The sequence below is a fragment of the Mesoplodon densirostris genome, chromosome 13, assembly GCF_025265405.1.
Source record: "Mesoplodon densirostris isolate mMesDen1 chromosome 13, mMesDen1 primary haplotype, whole genome shotgun sequence".
In the NCBI taxonomy this organism is placed as follows: domain Eukaryota; kingdom Metazoa; phylum Chordata; class Mammalia; order Artiodactyla; family Ziphiidae; genus Mesoplodon; species Mesoplodon densirostris.
The window spans coordinates 92,046,799-92,062,198 of record NC_082673.1 but is presented as its reverse complement, the minus strand read 5'-3'; the positions used below and the strand labels follow the sequence as shown (position 1 = coordinate 92,062,198).

The 15,400-nt window shown below is 57.6% G+C and overlaps 2 protein-coding genes across 2 annotated transcripts; one reads left to right on the top strand and one right to left on the bottom strand.

Annotated features, from left to right (window-relative positions):
* Positions 1 to 1,023: 1,023 nt before the first annotated feature.
* On the bottom strand, positions 1,024 to 8,710 carry MAPK15 (mitogen-activated protein kinase 15). Its single transcript, XM_060115744.1, has 7 exons — positions 8,707 to 8,710; positions 8,009 to 8,216; positions 2,098 to 2,644; positions 1,796 to 1,973; positions 1,547 to 1,680; positions 1,331 to 1,458; positions 1,024 to 1,195 (listed from the first exon to the last, which is right to left on the bottom strand). The coding sequence occupies exons 1-7, from the start codon at positions 8,708 to 8,710 to the stop codon at positions 1,024 to 1,026; spliced, it is 1,371 nt and encodes a 456-aa protein (XP_059971727.1).
* A 4,613-nt stretch (positions 8,711 to 13,323) lies between these two features.
* CCDC166 (coiled-coil domain containing 166) lies at positions 13,324 to 14,752 on the top strand. Its single transcript, XM_060115488.1, has 2 exons — positions 13,324 to 13,764; positions 13,856 to 14,752. The coding sequence occupies exons 1-2, from the start codon at positions 13,324 to 13,326 to the stop codon at positions 14,750 to 14,752; spliced, it is 1,338 nt and encodes a 445-aa protein (XP_059971471.1).
* The last annotated feature ends 648 nt before the right edge of the window (positions 14,753 to 15,400 follow it).

Genomic DNA, 15,400 nt, shown 5'->3' with positions numbered 1-15,400 from the left:
GGTCTGGGTCCACCCTCTGCCCAGCTCTCCTTGCCCAAGTCTCGCCCTTCCCCCGCAGCAGCCCATGTCTTTGACAGTAGGGCAGAGCTTCCTGCTCACGGCATCACCGCACAGGCCGAACCCCTTAGGCTGTGAACTCCTCCTGCCAGGCAGCCGGGAAGTGGCCTCCCTGTGTCCTGACCGCTGCCCAGGGTCAGACGCGGTGTGAGGCATGCATGGGACCAGGAGACATCTCAGCGCCGCTGGGCCTCTCCCACCTCCTTGGCCGGCACACCCCCGGCCTGGGCTCGCACCAGGCCCTTTGCCCGGTGGTGACCAGAGGAGGGGGCCCTGAGCCCCACAAGACATTTCCAGCTGTTCTCCCCCTCCCCCAACCAAGGCCTGGAGACAGACTGGGTGCCCGTCACTGTGCTGGTGGGGCATGGGCTGGGGTGACTGACAATGACTACGGTCAGGGGCGCCGCCCCATCTTGTCCCTTTTCCTGCTCTGGCTCAAGGCCACAAGTGTCACATGGTAGCTTGCACCCAGGCAACAGATGCACTACACAAGAGCCTCTCCTGCCAGGACCACCCTGGGGACGGCCTGCAGCAGCCCCAGCCAGCTGGGATCTGACGTGCTCAAGCACCAGGCAGGCCTGCTGTGGACACAGGTGACCAGACAGGAGCCCAGGGTGACAGCCTATGGCGCCCACGAGGCTTCTCAAGGGCTCTGTCCTCGAAGAGGGCTGGGCTGCAGGAAGCCGAGGAGGCAGGTTGGCTTGGCAGGCTGGGACACACCGCACTGTATTGGAGAAGGTGAGTGAGGCTGGAGGGTGAGCCTCGTCTACGCCCCCCAGAGAGGCCTGGACGAGCTCCAGAACGCACATGTGCCCAGGAGAGGGCGGGTTGGGGAAAAGGTGGGTGGAGAGCGCTGGGGCCTCGGGCGGGGTGGGGGGGCGGCCTGGAGGAGGGGCAATCCAGGGACTGGGGGAGGGGCGCGGGGCTGGGCGCCGGGGACGGCCGGTTGAAGACCCATAAGGCGGCTCAGGCGCGGGGTCCGGGGAGCAGGGGCAGGCAGCCCAGCGCCGAGCGGCAGACGGGCCCGTAGGCTTGGGAGTAGCCCCCGAGCGCGGCCCGCGCGGCCCCCTGGGCCTCCTGCGAGGCCGAGGCGCTGAACATCCTGCGGCCGGGCCTCCGGGGAGGCCGGGGAGGAACCAGCAAGCAGACGAGGACCATCGTAGGAGGCGTGGAGGGAGCGCCCAGAGGCGAGGGAAGCGGACGGGGGACGGGGAAGGAAGATGGAAGGGAGGGGAGGGCGGGAGGGGCGCGGGCTCACCGGTCGCCCGCCGGCCGCGTAGCCACCACGGCCCGAACGGCCCGGGTTCCGTTCCGGTCACTCCGGATCAAGGCCTGCACGGCCACCTGGGCGGCGGCCTGCGAGGTCAAGGAGGGCGCCGCCCCCCTCCCGCTGGGCTTCACCTGGGAAGAGGCGTGTCGCAGGATCACTGGCTCCGTCGCGAAGGATCTGCGGGAGGGGTCCGCCTGTGCCCCCCTTCCCACGACCTACCCAGCAGGATGCCGAGGGGAGCCCTGCCGTCGTCCAGCGGGGCCCTTTCCCTCTCCCAAGACCTCCTGGGGGCGGAGGCTGGTGCAGGGGGGCCGAGCTCTGCCTGGGAGGGTCCTTGGCTCCGCCGGGGACATCTGTGGGGTCGGAAGATCAAGTCCCGGAGTTAGGGGTCCCGCGCTGCTGACGGTTGGTGGTCCCACACGGCGGGGACCCCAGCAGCTCCGCGCGGGCGGCCGCCAGACCACACACCGTGCTCGGGGACGTGACCGGGGTTACTTCGAGGCCGGCGTCCGGGCTGCCGCGCAGGCGAGCCCGAGGGCAGCTTGGCCGCGGCTCTGGGTTTGAGCGGGGGCGCCGGGGGCGTGGGGACAACGCCCAGGCCCGTCTCTCTCGGGACGCGGCCGTTACCCCTGCGCTCCAGGATCATCTGCGAGAGGCGAGGGGCGCTCGGAGGTGCGCGGGGTGGGCGTCAGGGGGTTGGGGGTCGCTGGGGCAGGGGAGGCCTAGAGGGTGTGTGCACGGGGGATGATGGGGGTCGCGGGCCGGAGCACCTGATAGAGGCGGCTGCGATACTCGGTGGCCGAGAGCTGGGCTCCTTCGTGCACCGGGAGCCGCACGTCCGCCTCCAGGAGTCCCTGGCAGAGTGGAAGGCCACAGTCCTCCGACTGGCCCTGCCCACGCCCTGCAGGTGGCCTAGTCCGGCGGACGCCCGGGCACCTCCCCGAGCTCACCCCCTTCCCGAGCCGCCGCTTGAGCAGGTATCGCTGGGCAACGTGACGGTCCATCTCGGCGGCGCACATGCCGGCTGGTGGGCGCCAGAAGGCCTCCAGACACGAGCTGGGCTCGAACTGTTGAAACCGGTTGCCTTGGGAACCGATGGCGGAGCCCTCCCTGCGCCTGCGCCGGGGCGGGGCAGAGCGGGGTCTGCAGCCCAAGCCCCGCCCAATCCGGTGCTGCCGTGGAGCCCCACCCCGCAGTCCCGCCCCCTCGGCACCGCCCCCGGACCCTCGCCGCCTTGCCGACTGGTATTCCGCGTGGCCCAGGCCAGAGCCCAGAAGGTGCCCCCCTCCGCCCTCCGCCCTCCGCCCCCCGCCCCACCTGCGCCCAAGGAGCCTGCTGCAGCCTCCAGAACCTCTCCACCAATCCGGGCCTTTGCACGTGCCGTGCCCACCGCCTGGGACGCTCTTTCCTCCCGCCTTGCTTCTCCGGTCTCTGCTAAAGGGGTGCCGACGGTTAGGGTGTCATTCGCAGACAGCCCCTCCACTCCTTGGGTATTTGGCGGCAGGGGCCGGGCCATCCCCAGAGGGTGCTAGCGCTTGAACTAGGCAGGTGCTGAGGCACCGCCAGGAAACGGGAGGTTAGTTCCAGGGCGGGGGTCCCGGCAAGCGGCTGGGAGAGCAAACCTGGAGGGGGTGAGAGTCTATGAGACTGGCTGAGAGGGGGCTGCAGTGCGCAGAGGTCAAGCGCCAGAGGGCGACCAGAGCCTTGCAGAAAAAGGAAGCCAGGGGCTTCCCTGGTGGCGCAGTGGTTGAGAGTCCGCTTGCCGAAGCAGGGGACACGGGTTCGTGCCCCGGCCTGGGAAGATCCCACATGCTGCGGAGCAGTTGGGCCCGTGAGCCATGGCCGCTGAGCCTGTGCGTCCGAAGTCTGTGCTCCGCAACGGGAGAGGCCACAACAGTGAGAGGCCCGCGTACAGCAAAAAATAAAATAAATAAAAATAAAAAAAATTAAGTTGACTGAATGTTCTTTTTAAAAAAAAAGAAAAAGGAAGCCAGGTAAGGGGGCTGACGGGCGGGGGTTAGCCAGGGAAGGAAGTGGGAGCACAACCCCTTGGACGTTGGAAGAAGAGCATCGACGGGACAGCTAGGCAAAGGCCCCGAGTGGGAGTGTGCCTGGCGCGTTGGAACCACAAGGAGACCCCGTGTGGCTGGAGCCCTGGGATGGAGACCAAGGTATCAGCAGGGGGCGGTGGGCGAAGCTGGAGGGATCTTCCCCGACCAGGGCTCGAACCTGTGTCCCCTGCATTGGCAGGTGGATTCTTGACCGCTGTGCCACCAGGGAAGCCCAATAAGCATTTGTTAAGTTAATGAATATTATGTGCAGAACTAAATTCGCAAGTTCTTTGAAGGAAAAAACTACTTTCTGTATCTTTCAGCATCTCCTATAGTATTCATAGAGTGCCCTATTCTTAGGTCCCAATAAATATTTTTGATAGATATAGTGAAGAAGATGCTTCGTCATATGATTTTATATAGCATGCTGAATGATCTTTCTAGAGGATATAATTTTTTACAAGAATAATTTCCCAGTGATATGTAATAGAGCACTGAGTCAACTAGTAGTCAAGAAGTGGAGCCTCTAATCCCAATTCTGGCACGGACTCACTGTGTGACAATGGACAAGTGACAGAACTTTGCAACTCTGCAGCATCCTCATCTGTAAACAGGAATATGAAAAAAATCAGAGCTAGAAGGACCTGAAAGCTTTTAGTCACATAGAAATACTAGCACATTGTACAAAATATACAAGAAAGTTCATGGCAGTATTGCTTGCAATAGTGAAAAACTGGAAACAACCTATGAGTACATCAAGAGGAGACTACGTAAATGAGGTCATGAAAAGCAAAGGAAGACAGAAATTGTCACGCACCAGAGAACACTAAGGAGGTATGATAAATAAAGGCACCGTGGACTGGATTCTGGAACTGAAAAAGGACAGCAGTGGGAAAACTGGTGAAATTTGAATCAAGTCTGGAGTTTAGTTTATACACAGGCTATACAATGTCCCAAGAGGACTTATGATGAGAAAAATGTCAGTCACAGCTTTAAGCCCTTGGTTTGGAAGGAGCCAATGAGAAAGCGGATTGGAAGGAGATGTATGTACAATTTCATTCACAGGAAATCGGTAAAGGATGATACTTTCCTTGCACTATCCACCCCAACAATATGTGCTTCTGGTGCTTGAAGAGTCTCCATATCCTAGTGAAGAGAATTCCCATGCTTGGGCAGCTGACCCCCTTTCCAGCCACCTGGGTGACCTGGACATCCCCAGCTCAGGCTGAAGCGGGGGAGGAAGATGTGCTGAAGCCTACACCTCTGCTCTGCCGCTCCTGCACTCACTGCTGGCCAGCTTCTTAGGAACCAGAGGAAGGCGAAAGCCCAGGCCTCCCTGCCACGCGCGTGGCCCCGACGCTGCCTCTGGGGCACCCTTCTGGCTTGCGGACGTTGCCTCCATGTTATCTGCAATGAGCCCCATGGACCACTGTCCTCCTCTAGCTCAAGTGACTTGGCTTGAAATTCAGTAATTCATTTTTCTGATTGATCAAGTCTGCTGTTGAAGTTCTCCACTGGGTTTTTAATTCTTCATTTCTAGTGTATTCCTCAGCACCACAATTTCTGTTTGGTTCTTTTTTATTATTTCTGTCTCGTTGAAATTCTTGTTTTGTTCACGTGCTGTTTTCTTGGTATTATTATCTTTGTTCTCTTGTAGCTCACTAACAATTTGGCAATCTCTATAAAAAAATGTATAATGCATGTATCGTTTGATTCAAAAGGAATTTGTCATACAAAAATCTCACAAGCAGGCAAAAATAGTTTTTGGTAGCATTGTCTTAGTAGGGAAAAGTTGGTGACAATGTAAGTGTTCATCAGTATCAGACTGGTTACATGAATCATACTTCAATTATGCTATACAGCTATTATTATATATAGAATCCCACATAGCTAGTAATGTGTTTTATAATATTATATCTATATATACTGCCCTGAAAAAGTTACTGAAGATATATTGTTAAGCAAATAAAACATTTACAACAAAAAAATAAATAAAATTATGGACAAAGGATTTGAATAGACATATCTCCAAAGAAGATATACAAATGGTCAACACCCCAGGAAAGGATGCTCAACGTCATTAGCAATCTGGGAAATGCAACCAAGACATATGAGGTCACACTCAGTCACTAGGATGACTTTAAAAAAACAGTCTTGGCAAGGATGGAGAGAACTCAGAACTCTCATACAGTGCTGGTGGGATGTAAAATGGTGCAGCTGCTGTGGAAAACTGTTTGGCAATTCCTCGAAAAGTTAAAGATAGAATTACCATACGATCCAGCAATTCCACTTCTGGGTATATATCCAAAATAACTGAAAACAGATATTCAAACAAATACTTGTACACAAGTGTTCACAACAGCCTATTCACAAAAGCCAAAAGGTGAAAACAACACAAATGTCCATCAGCTGATGAATGGATAAAGAAAATATTATCTATACAGACAATAGAATATAATTCAGCCTTAAAAAAGAATGAAGTACTGATATGTGCTCCAATGTGGATGAGCCTTGGAAACATTATGCTAATTGAAATAAGTCAGATAGAAGAAGTCACATATTATATGAGTCCACTTAAATGAAATATTCAGAAAAAGTACCTCCATAGACGGAGAAAGCAGGTTGGTGGTTCCCAGGGGTTGAGGGGAGGGGAGATGGGTAGTGACTGCTTAATGGGTACAGGGTTCCTTTTTGGGGTGATGAAAATGTTTTGTAACTACATAGAAGTGATGGTTATACAAATACCACTAATGTGTATACTTCAATATGGTTAATTTTATGTTATGTGATTTCACCTAAAAAAAAAGAAAGAAGTTACAAGGCTTGGGAGGAAGCAGGAAAATGGGAGCCGTATCCAGGAGAAAAATAAGCTGATAGAACCAGCCCCATAAATGACAGAGATGATGGAATTGGCAATGACTTTAAAAACAGCTACTATAAATATGCTCATGGATATAAAGAAAGCATGAATATAGTGAAATAAGAGAGGAAAATTATTAAAAAGAACCAAATGGAATTTTTAGAGCTGAAAAATAAAATATCTGAAATGAAAAACTCATTGGATGGACACAGCAGAAAAAATGATCAGTGAACTCAAATACACAGCAATATAAACTATCCAAATTGAAACCCACAGGAAAAAAAAAAACCTCACTGACCTGTGGGACAGTGTCAACAAAAGGGGGTTGCAGAAAGTATGTTTGAGAAAGTAATGGCTGAAATATTTGCAAATTTAAAGAAAAAATTATATATTCACAGATCCAGGAATTTAACTGAAACCCAGGTAGGAAAAACACAAAGGAACTCATAACTAAATTGCTGAAAAACAGTGATAAAGAAAAAATACTAAAAGTAACCAAAGAAATTTACATGCAGAGGAACAAAAATAAGCATAACTGCAGAGTTTTTATCAGAAAAAAAAAATCAAACCAGAAGGAAAAGCAATGACATCATTAATGTACTCAAAGGGGAAAAAATGTGAATCTAGAGTTCTTGAACCAATCCCTAAAAATGTAGTGTATAGAAAGCATACAGAGCATATTACAAATGAGAAGCTGGGTACAGTTAAAGTGGAACCAGTGTTAAAAAATTAGAAGGGTGGCCAAACAGAAGAGGTGATTCTTCAGGCTGGAAATGAACTAAATCTGGTGAGAAACATGGTACCGTGGAAACCACTGGAGCCTTTAGTGGAAAGCCTCCTGCCAATGGAAATGGCTGATATGATCATCATTAAATGACTCGTGCATTGATGGGAAGAGGATGTAATTAAATGTTCTGTGAAAAATGTTTTCATATTATTGACATCTTGTCATCAAGAAGACTGAGACAGAACATAAAAAATAAACATAAGGGCCTCCCTGGTGGCGCAAGTGGTTGAGGGTCCGCCTGCCGATGCAGGGGATACGGGTTCGTGCCCCGGTCTGGGAGGATCCCATATGCTGCGGAGCGGCTGGGCCCGTGAGCCATGGCCGCTGAGCCTGCGCGTCCGGAGCCTGCGCGTCCGGAGCCTGTGCTCCGCAACGGGGGAGGCCACAGCAGTGAGAGGCCCGCATACGGCAAAAACAAACAAACAAACAAACAAAAAAAACATAAAATCAGAAAACTAACAGAGGAATTACGAGCGTCAGGAATGAAAGACTACTTTCCTACCAAATCCTTCAAACATTGAAAACAAGGGTTTATTGCCAACAGCCTCCCGCCAATACCTTTGGTAACTTAGACGAGATGGCACGTCCATTGAACGAGTGGGAGTATTCCCCAGATATAATCAGTAATAAACATAGAGGGCTTCCCTGGTGGCACCGTGGTTGAGGGTCCGCCTGCCGATGCAGGGGACACGGGTTCGTGCCCCGGTCCGGGAAGATCCCACATGCCGCGGAGCGGCTGGGCCCGTGAGCCGTGGCCTCTGAGCCTGCGCGTCCGGAGCCTGTGCTCCGCAACAGGAGAGGCCACAACAGTGAGAGGCCCGCGTACCACACACACACACACACACACACACACAAAACATAAAGATAAACTGAAAAACTCTATGCCCACAAGGACGGAGAGGAGAACAGAAGGCCCATCGATGGAAATGGACGAAGGACTGATAGCCACTTGGACAGGCTGAAGGGATGACAGCTGGACTCACCACGGAGGGTCCGAGGTGAGGAGCGGGGCCGAGAGGCCAGGAAGGGCGGCACGCTTGACTCGGAAGGCACCGCTGGCCGTCCCCCAGCTGCGGCAGCCGGAACGGCAAGTGGGAGCCTTGGTAAACTCAATCGACAAGAGCGGGGCCTGGTGAGGCGGGGCGCGGAGCAGTGCAACGCAGCTGCTGAGGGCAGTGGGACCTCTGGCCCCTGGAGCAGCAGGGACGTGTGACAGCTGCCCAGCCCCTCTTCTCCCTGCCGTCCCCCAGGAACCCGCAGCCAAAGGAGGTCTCAACCCTGCCATTCTGCCACCAAGAACGTGGCCCTAAGCAGAGTTATCCCCAAATCAGTGAATTTCAGCAAAAAAGGAATTCTGCAGCATGAACTTCATTACATTTACTTAATTATTAAATCAAATTTTCAGTGGACATTTGATTCATCCATTTATTTTTAAATCTGCTATTATGTGTTTTCTCTTGGGGCCATTATTTCTACCCAGTCCAACTTTCCCTTTTCCAGATGTCCTTGCAGATATACATTTTGTCAAGTTTTTATTTTCTCATCAGTTGTCAGTTGACAGTTTTATTGCATGCAGTTGTAACCTTCACCTTAGTGAACCTTAGTTCTGAGTGCATTATTGACTCGGGGTATTTATTATGCCTGGAAAAGAAGTGGGCTGTGCATTTACTTTTTAGCTGACCCATGGGGAGAGCATGTGCAGTGTGGATGGCCTCATCCAGGAGGCCCACAGTTAGGGGCAGCGGGCGTGTGGCAGGTCAAACCCTCCAGGCTGAAACGATTTGGCCTAAACTTGCTTCATCCATCACCAGCCTCCTTATGACCCTGGAGACCAACTCACAGGGACCCCACCTCCCAGACGGCAGAGTGTCACGTCTGAGTATGGGCCCTGCCCCTCCCTGTGTGTCAGGTCCGTGTATGGGCCCCGCCCCTTCCTCCCCCTCAGTGTCCAAGTCTGAGTAGATATCAGCTGTGTCCCCATGTGTGTCACAGTGTAGCCCACCGCCCACCCTGTTTCCGGTGCAGCCCCCGACCCTGTGGGGTGGGCCTGCTGTGCTCCCCTGCACCTGGGTCTCCGAAGTTGGGCTCCCCTCTCTCCTGCTCCCAGCGTGGGCTATGGACCCAGGTACGCCAGGTCACTCCAGGCACCTGCCTGGGCCCCTCCCAGGAGAGCACCTGAGGGTTGTAGCTGTGGTTGTCTCTAGATCATGGGCCCAGATTTGGAAACGGGGGGCCCCCAGGAGGCGCGCCCCCCAGCTGGGTACCCCCTCGTGGCTGTCTCTCAGGGGCATCTCTGGGCCAGCCCGTGGAGGCGGGCGCTGGCATCGCCATCGGGGCCTGCGCAGGGCTCTGGACTCTGGGCATCCTTCTGTTTGTCATCCTCTTCCTCACAAACAGAGGTAGGTGAGCACCCCTGGGAGGGGGGCACGCAGACCAACCTGGACCACACCCCGTGGCCCAGCTGCCCCGGTCTGGCCACTCAGGGAGGACCAGGGAGCCAAGCCCACAGACCCTGGGCTCCAACGAAACCTCTCCCCGAAGCTGCGACCCCGCTGACCCTGACGAGGCCAGGGCCCGGCTCACTGCAGCAGCATCACCACAGAGCCCCAGCCGACCCTCACGTGCTCGGCACACACACGCACCCCGGGGCTCCCGCCGGCTCCCGCCTGCCTTGGCTCATGGGACTCGGGTGGCAGTGCCACCGTGTCCCTCACTGCACCGCGTCTGGAGAGGGCACTTCCTCCAGGGGTAGCCATGGCTGTGGGAACTGACACACATCGTGGCCTGGATCTGGTCCTTCCACCTGGGGCTGACCATGAGCCTGGTGTGGGTCTGGCACCGATTCCAAGGTACTTGGCTGTGGAGGGGCCGCCACGTGAGGAAGGGTCCTCGCTGAATGCCCGGCCCAGGGCCAGCTTACGTTAGGATGAGGGGAGGGGGTGGGGCAGGTCTGCAGGCAGCACACAAGCTGGGATATAGGGGAGGGTACAGACTTGGGTCCTGCCCAGGGCACAGAGAACAGCCGGGTCTGGGCTCTCCAGGGCTTGACCTCAGCCAGAGGACGCACTGGATAGACAGGCTGTCCTGGCCCTCACTCACATTCCTGCCCATCCTCCCCTTTGCCATGGTGATCGCCATCAGCGCTGCGCTTCTGATCCAGGGACAAGGTACCGGGGTGGGGCTGAGGCAGCCCTACTGCCAGGCCCCCAGTGTCCCTCTGTCTGACCTCTGTTCAGCATCTGGCCACCTCTGTGGGTCTCAGGCTCCCACGGGGGCTGAGCTCCAAGGACAGGGTCTCTGGCATCACCTGAACTCACCCCCACCTCCACAGGTCCACTTGGCCTTGGCAGGTGGAAGGGTCATAGGCATTGGCCATGTGGCCTCAGGCTGTGGTGGAGTGGGATTCAATAAAAGCAGCTGGCTCCTTCCTTTGCCCCAGGGCACAGGGCAGGGACAGGAGAGGACTCCGCCAGAGAGGCAGTGCACACAGTGGGAAGAGCCCACCAAGGTCCAAGTCACAGACCCAGAGCTTTCCGGAGTCCTGGGGCAACTCACTCTGTGCCTGTTTCTCCGCCTGTGAAATGAGAGCAGAGGCCGCTGGAAGTGCTCACCCCCCCCGGGGTCAGACACACAGCCCAACCCCGCTGGGACTCCTGGGAAGGGGCGCAAACCCCAAGTCTCTGGAGCTCAGTAGGGAGGGCTCCGAGGCAGAAGGAACAGCAAGCGAGGGCAGGAAGGTGTGCCCTCCGGCGGCCTGTCCAGGGTTGGGGGCAGGGGCTGAGTGGTCAGAGCAGCATCCCAGGAACAAGCCGGTGGGACACTCTGCGGCAGCCTTCCAGGTCCTCGCAGGCCCCTAGCAGAGCCCGCGGCGGGGAAGGGGCCGCGCTGGGAGGAGAAGGGGGACGGGAGGGGGGCAGCCTTGCCAGAGGCTGAGCAGACTGCTGGCCCTCTCCCTCCCGGTGTCTTTCCAGCTCGGTGTCCCTGCCAAGAGATGAGTGACCCTCCAGACGCCTCCCGGCCCGAGTCTGAGGGTACTGTAGCCTCGGCCCCGGGAGGGACAAAGACCCCCACGCCATTCACGAAGGGAAGGGGGAAGGACCCCAAGGGTGGGGAGAAGTATCAAGAGTAACACTTGGCTTTGAATCTGGGCCCTTGGAGGTGAGTTCCGTCTCCCGTGGGCGGCGGTGGGACCTGGTGGACACCAGGCACCGCTTTCCCAACACAGTGAGAGAAAGCCAGGACCGGGGCTGGGGGCGGGGCGGGGCGGGGGACGCGGCGGGGGACGCGGCTTCCCTCAGGACTCCACTTTCGATTCCACCCGGATTGCGTAATCGGGAATCGCAGCGCCGGGAAGAACCCGGTCCGAGGAATCCAGAGACAGAGGAGAACGAAACGCTCGCCACACGTCTTCTGGGAGGAGGCGTTTATGAGCTTTAACGCGAGGACACCTCGCCGGGGAATCGGCACGCCCGGACGACTTAAAATTTAAAAACCTCTGCCCATCGGTTGCCTTGCATCGAAACAGAAATTAAAAGACCCAGGTCGACCTAGACGCTCCCGCGACAGATGTGTGCGGCGCAGGGGCCCGGGAGGGGCAGGGGCGGCCCCCGGTGCGGTGTGCTCTGGGAAGGAACAGGGTCCGAGACTGCGGAGGACCGGCCCGGCCTTGAGAGCAGGCCCCGACCTCTCGCTGTCTGTTTCGCAATCTGTCAATTAGGGACAGTGGCCCCGGGAGGGCCTGAGGGTGGCGAGGTGGAGAGCGTTGGTGGCTGCCCCTGCAGGCAGAGAGACCCCGTCTGGAATGCCAGGCCAGGAGAAGGAGCGGTCCCAAACGGTCCCAAATGGGACTGCGGGATCATGGCTGATTCTTCCCCTGGTTCTACTTGGGCTTTGCCCAGTTTTCTGTAAGAAGCCCACATCATTTAAGGCCAACACTCAGATGCTGTTTTAGGAGTTTATGATTCAGCGTTTCTTTAAAAATGTTTAATGTGAAAACAAACGGAAATTCTGCATTGTCTTGAAGTTTATGTCATTTTATTTTTATTTACAAAATACATTTTTATAAGGAGGAAAATGCCTCAAATGTGTTCCTAATTTTAAGAGGCTCCGCCACATCTTTGGTGCAGGTGTCGCTAACTAGACCAAGTCCAGCCAGACCTCCTAAGACCGTTTTCAACACTGCGCCTTCCTACACACGTGGTTTCCTAAACCGCGCTCCTCACAAAGTTACAAGTCAGCAATTCTTGAATCTGTCCATCTTGCAGCAAATGTTGACAGACCTGGATAGAAACCCAACTATATGATGACAGGACCGAAATAGGTATAGATTTAAGTTACTTGTCAAAGGCATCAGACAGGATGGGAGGCTGGACCAGCCATACTGGCCGGCTGGGAAGCGAAGCCGATCAAGCCCAGGTCGCTGGTGTGAACTGAACAGGTGCCTCACGGGCGGGCTTAGAAGCCTCAGAGAGGAAATCCCAGAGGGAAACCCGCTGGACTAGGGGGTGGCATCCGAATGAGCTCGACCTTCCCAGTAACCCTAACTCCCACGAGGGCTCCAAAAGGAGAAAAAGGAATCACAAACTGCTTCGAGGAAAACTAGGGTTCCCGGAGCGACGAAAAGCTGTGGGGAAGCGCTCTGTCCCGACAAGACATATCGGGATTTCACACGTGTGTGTGTGTGTGTGTGTGTGTGCGCGCGCGTGTGTGCGTGTGGTGGAGGAGGCCAGGAACTTGGCGAAGCCTCTCCCCATATGGGGACACCTGGGGGAAAAGCCCACCGGTGGAGAGGCTTCAAAGGGCCCAAGTCTGGCACGTGGAGAGTGGGGGCTACTCCGGCTGCTGCTGGGTGTGTTAGATTCGGAAGCCAGCCCAGCATCGTCCTCCGGGGAAATCCGAAGTGCTGCCCGTCTGGGGTCCGACCTCTGCCAGACGCGCACACAGGCCGTCACGCACAGACTTCGAGTGAGGGAGTTGCGGGGAACGGAGGAAGGGGAGTCGGGCCGTTGCGCAAGCAACGGGGCGCGAGCTGGGGAGGGCGGCTAAGTTCTGTTTCCAGGGAGACCGTTCGGCTGACCGCCAACACAGCTAAAGGTGGACAAACCCCGACGGACGGCCAAGGTCCTGAAGGAGCCCCCTAGTAAAGGTAAGCGACGATGCCCTGACCCTTGATTGACTCCAAACTCCTGATTCTGCCTCTCCCAACCTCGTGACCCTGAGACGCGAGAACCCCGCCAGAATCTTCGGGCTGGTCGAGGGGAAGGGCTGAGCTGGAGGAGCGGGCTGGAGGCCTCGAGCCATGGTGCCCAAGAGAAAGCGCGGGCCGAGCGCCGGGGGCCGGTCTGGCGCGGCGGGAGAGGGCACCGAGCCGCCGCTGTCGGAGAGCGCTCAGTACTTGCAGCGAGAATACAAACTGCTCTCGGAGCAGCTGGACGCCTGCGAGGAGCGCGTCGACCAGGTGCTGCAGGAGAACGCCTTCCTGGACTGCGAGGCGCAGCGCCTGCGCGAGGAGAGCCGGCTCTACGCCAGCTACGTGAGCAGGCGCGCGCAGCGCTGCGCCAACGCCGTCGTCCGGCTGGAGGAGCAGAACCGCGTGGACCTGACGCAGATCCACCGGCAGCGCGCTGAGCTGGCGTCGCTCTACCGCGGGCGTGAGGAGGGCGTGTGCGCGCAGCTGCTGGAGATGGAGGCGCGCGCGGCGCAGATGGCGCGACAGGTGCAGGAGCTGCAGCCCTACAAGGCCAGTGCGCGCCCCCGCGGGAGGGCCGGGCGCGGGCAGGGCGAGGTGGGTGCACGCCGCGGACCGGCGCTGACCCGCGGCCCCGCCGCAGGAGCTGCAGCTGGAGCAGCTGGCCCGGATCCGAGCGCTGGAGCGCGAGCTGCTGCATATGCGCGTGGAGCACATGCAGCTGCTCCACCGCGTGAAGCGGCGTTTCCTGGAGGACAAAGCAGCCTTCGAGCGCGAGGCGCGCCAGCGCGTGCAGTCCCTGGCGCGGCGCGCGGAGCGGGAGGCGGCGCGCGCGCTCATCGCGCACACACAGGCCATCAGAGAGGACAATGGGCACCTGCGGCAGGAGCTGCTGCGGCTGCAACGCCGGGCCCAGGTGCTGCACGACGCGCGGCGCCAGTTGCTGGAGCAGCGTGAGCAGCTGCGACGTGAGCACGAGGACATGCGGGCCGTGGCGCGCGTGCACTGCTGGCTGCGCCGGGGCCCCGAGGGCCCGCCGCTTTGGCAATCGCCGCTGGCCGCCTCGCACCCCGAGTCCTTCGCCTCCACCACGATCCAGTCGCGCGCGACCTCCCGGGTCCCATCAGTCTCGGCCTCCCGGAACCCGTCTCAGGTCTCGTGGCGCGCGGCCTCTTGGGCCCCACCGTTGCTGTCGAAGCTCGCGGTTCCCTGGGTCCCGTCATTGGCCCCGTCGCGTGTTGGCTCCAGGGTCCTGTCGCTGGCCCCTTTGAAGGCGGGATCACGGGTCCCATGCCAGAATCCGTCGCACGCGAGCTCCAGGGTCCCGTCCTTGACCCTGTCGCGCCCAGGCTCCCGAGTCCCGTCCCTGGCCCCGCCACGCCTGGATTCCTGGGCCCCTTCGCGGTCCTCATTGCGTGTCGCCTCACAGAAGAGCACCATCTCTGGGAAGTCCGTCCCCGGGTCGGGCTCTTCCCGTCTCCCAGTCGAAGGAGACCGTGAATGTGACGCTGCAGGCAAAGGCGCCTTGGGGAGATCCTGAACCTACCCGGAGGAAGGCCAGTGAGGCCAGGCGGTGCGGGGGAGACGGGGGTGCGCAGGACGCGGATTTGGTGAGTAGATTATCAATAAAGGTGTGACCCCCTCCACCCCTCTCCGCTCTGGCACTGCCTGCTTCGCTGTCCAGCGTTTCCGGCCGGCGCAGGGACCACTCATTATGGCTCCCAGTTTCCAAGCTGCAAGGTAGCTTGATCGTCCTGTGCCCTGTGTGTCTGCCAGGATTGAGCAGCCCTCAACCCCACAGCTGACCTCTGGCTCCTCTGGCAGAAGCAGAGGGAGTCGGTCACGCCATCGTCCTGCCCATGAGGGCCGACAGTCTGGTGGCAGAGATGGACATCACGGGCATGGAGAGGTAGTATAAGAGCAGCAACGGAGTCTGGCGGGCCAGGGAGGAGCTGGTCCACTGCGTGTGGCGGCCAGGAGGGCCAGCGTGGTTTGAGCTGCTCAAGAGACCCATGGGGTGGGGCGTGGGCTTTGTTCTGGCGCCACGGGGAGCCACGGGCGTTTTTATGTTTAACCTAGTGGTTTTTTGTGTTTTTGCTTGTTTGTTTTTGCCGTGCCCTGCGGCTTGTGGGACCCTAGTTCCCTGACCAGGGATTGAACCCGGGCCCTGGCAGTGTAAGTTCTAACC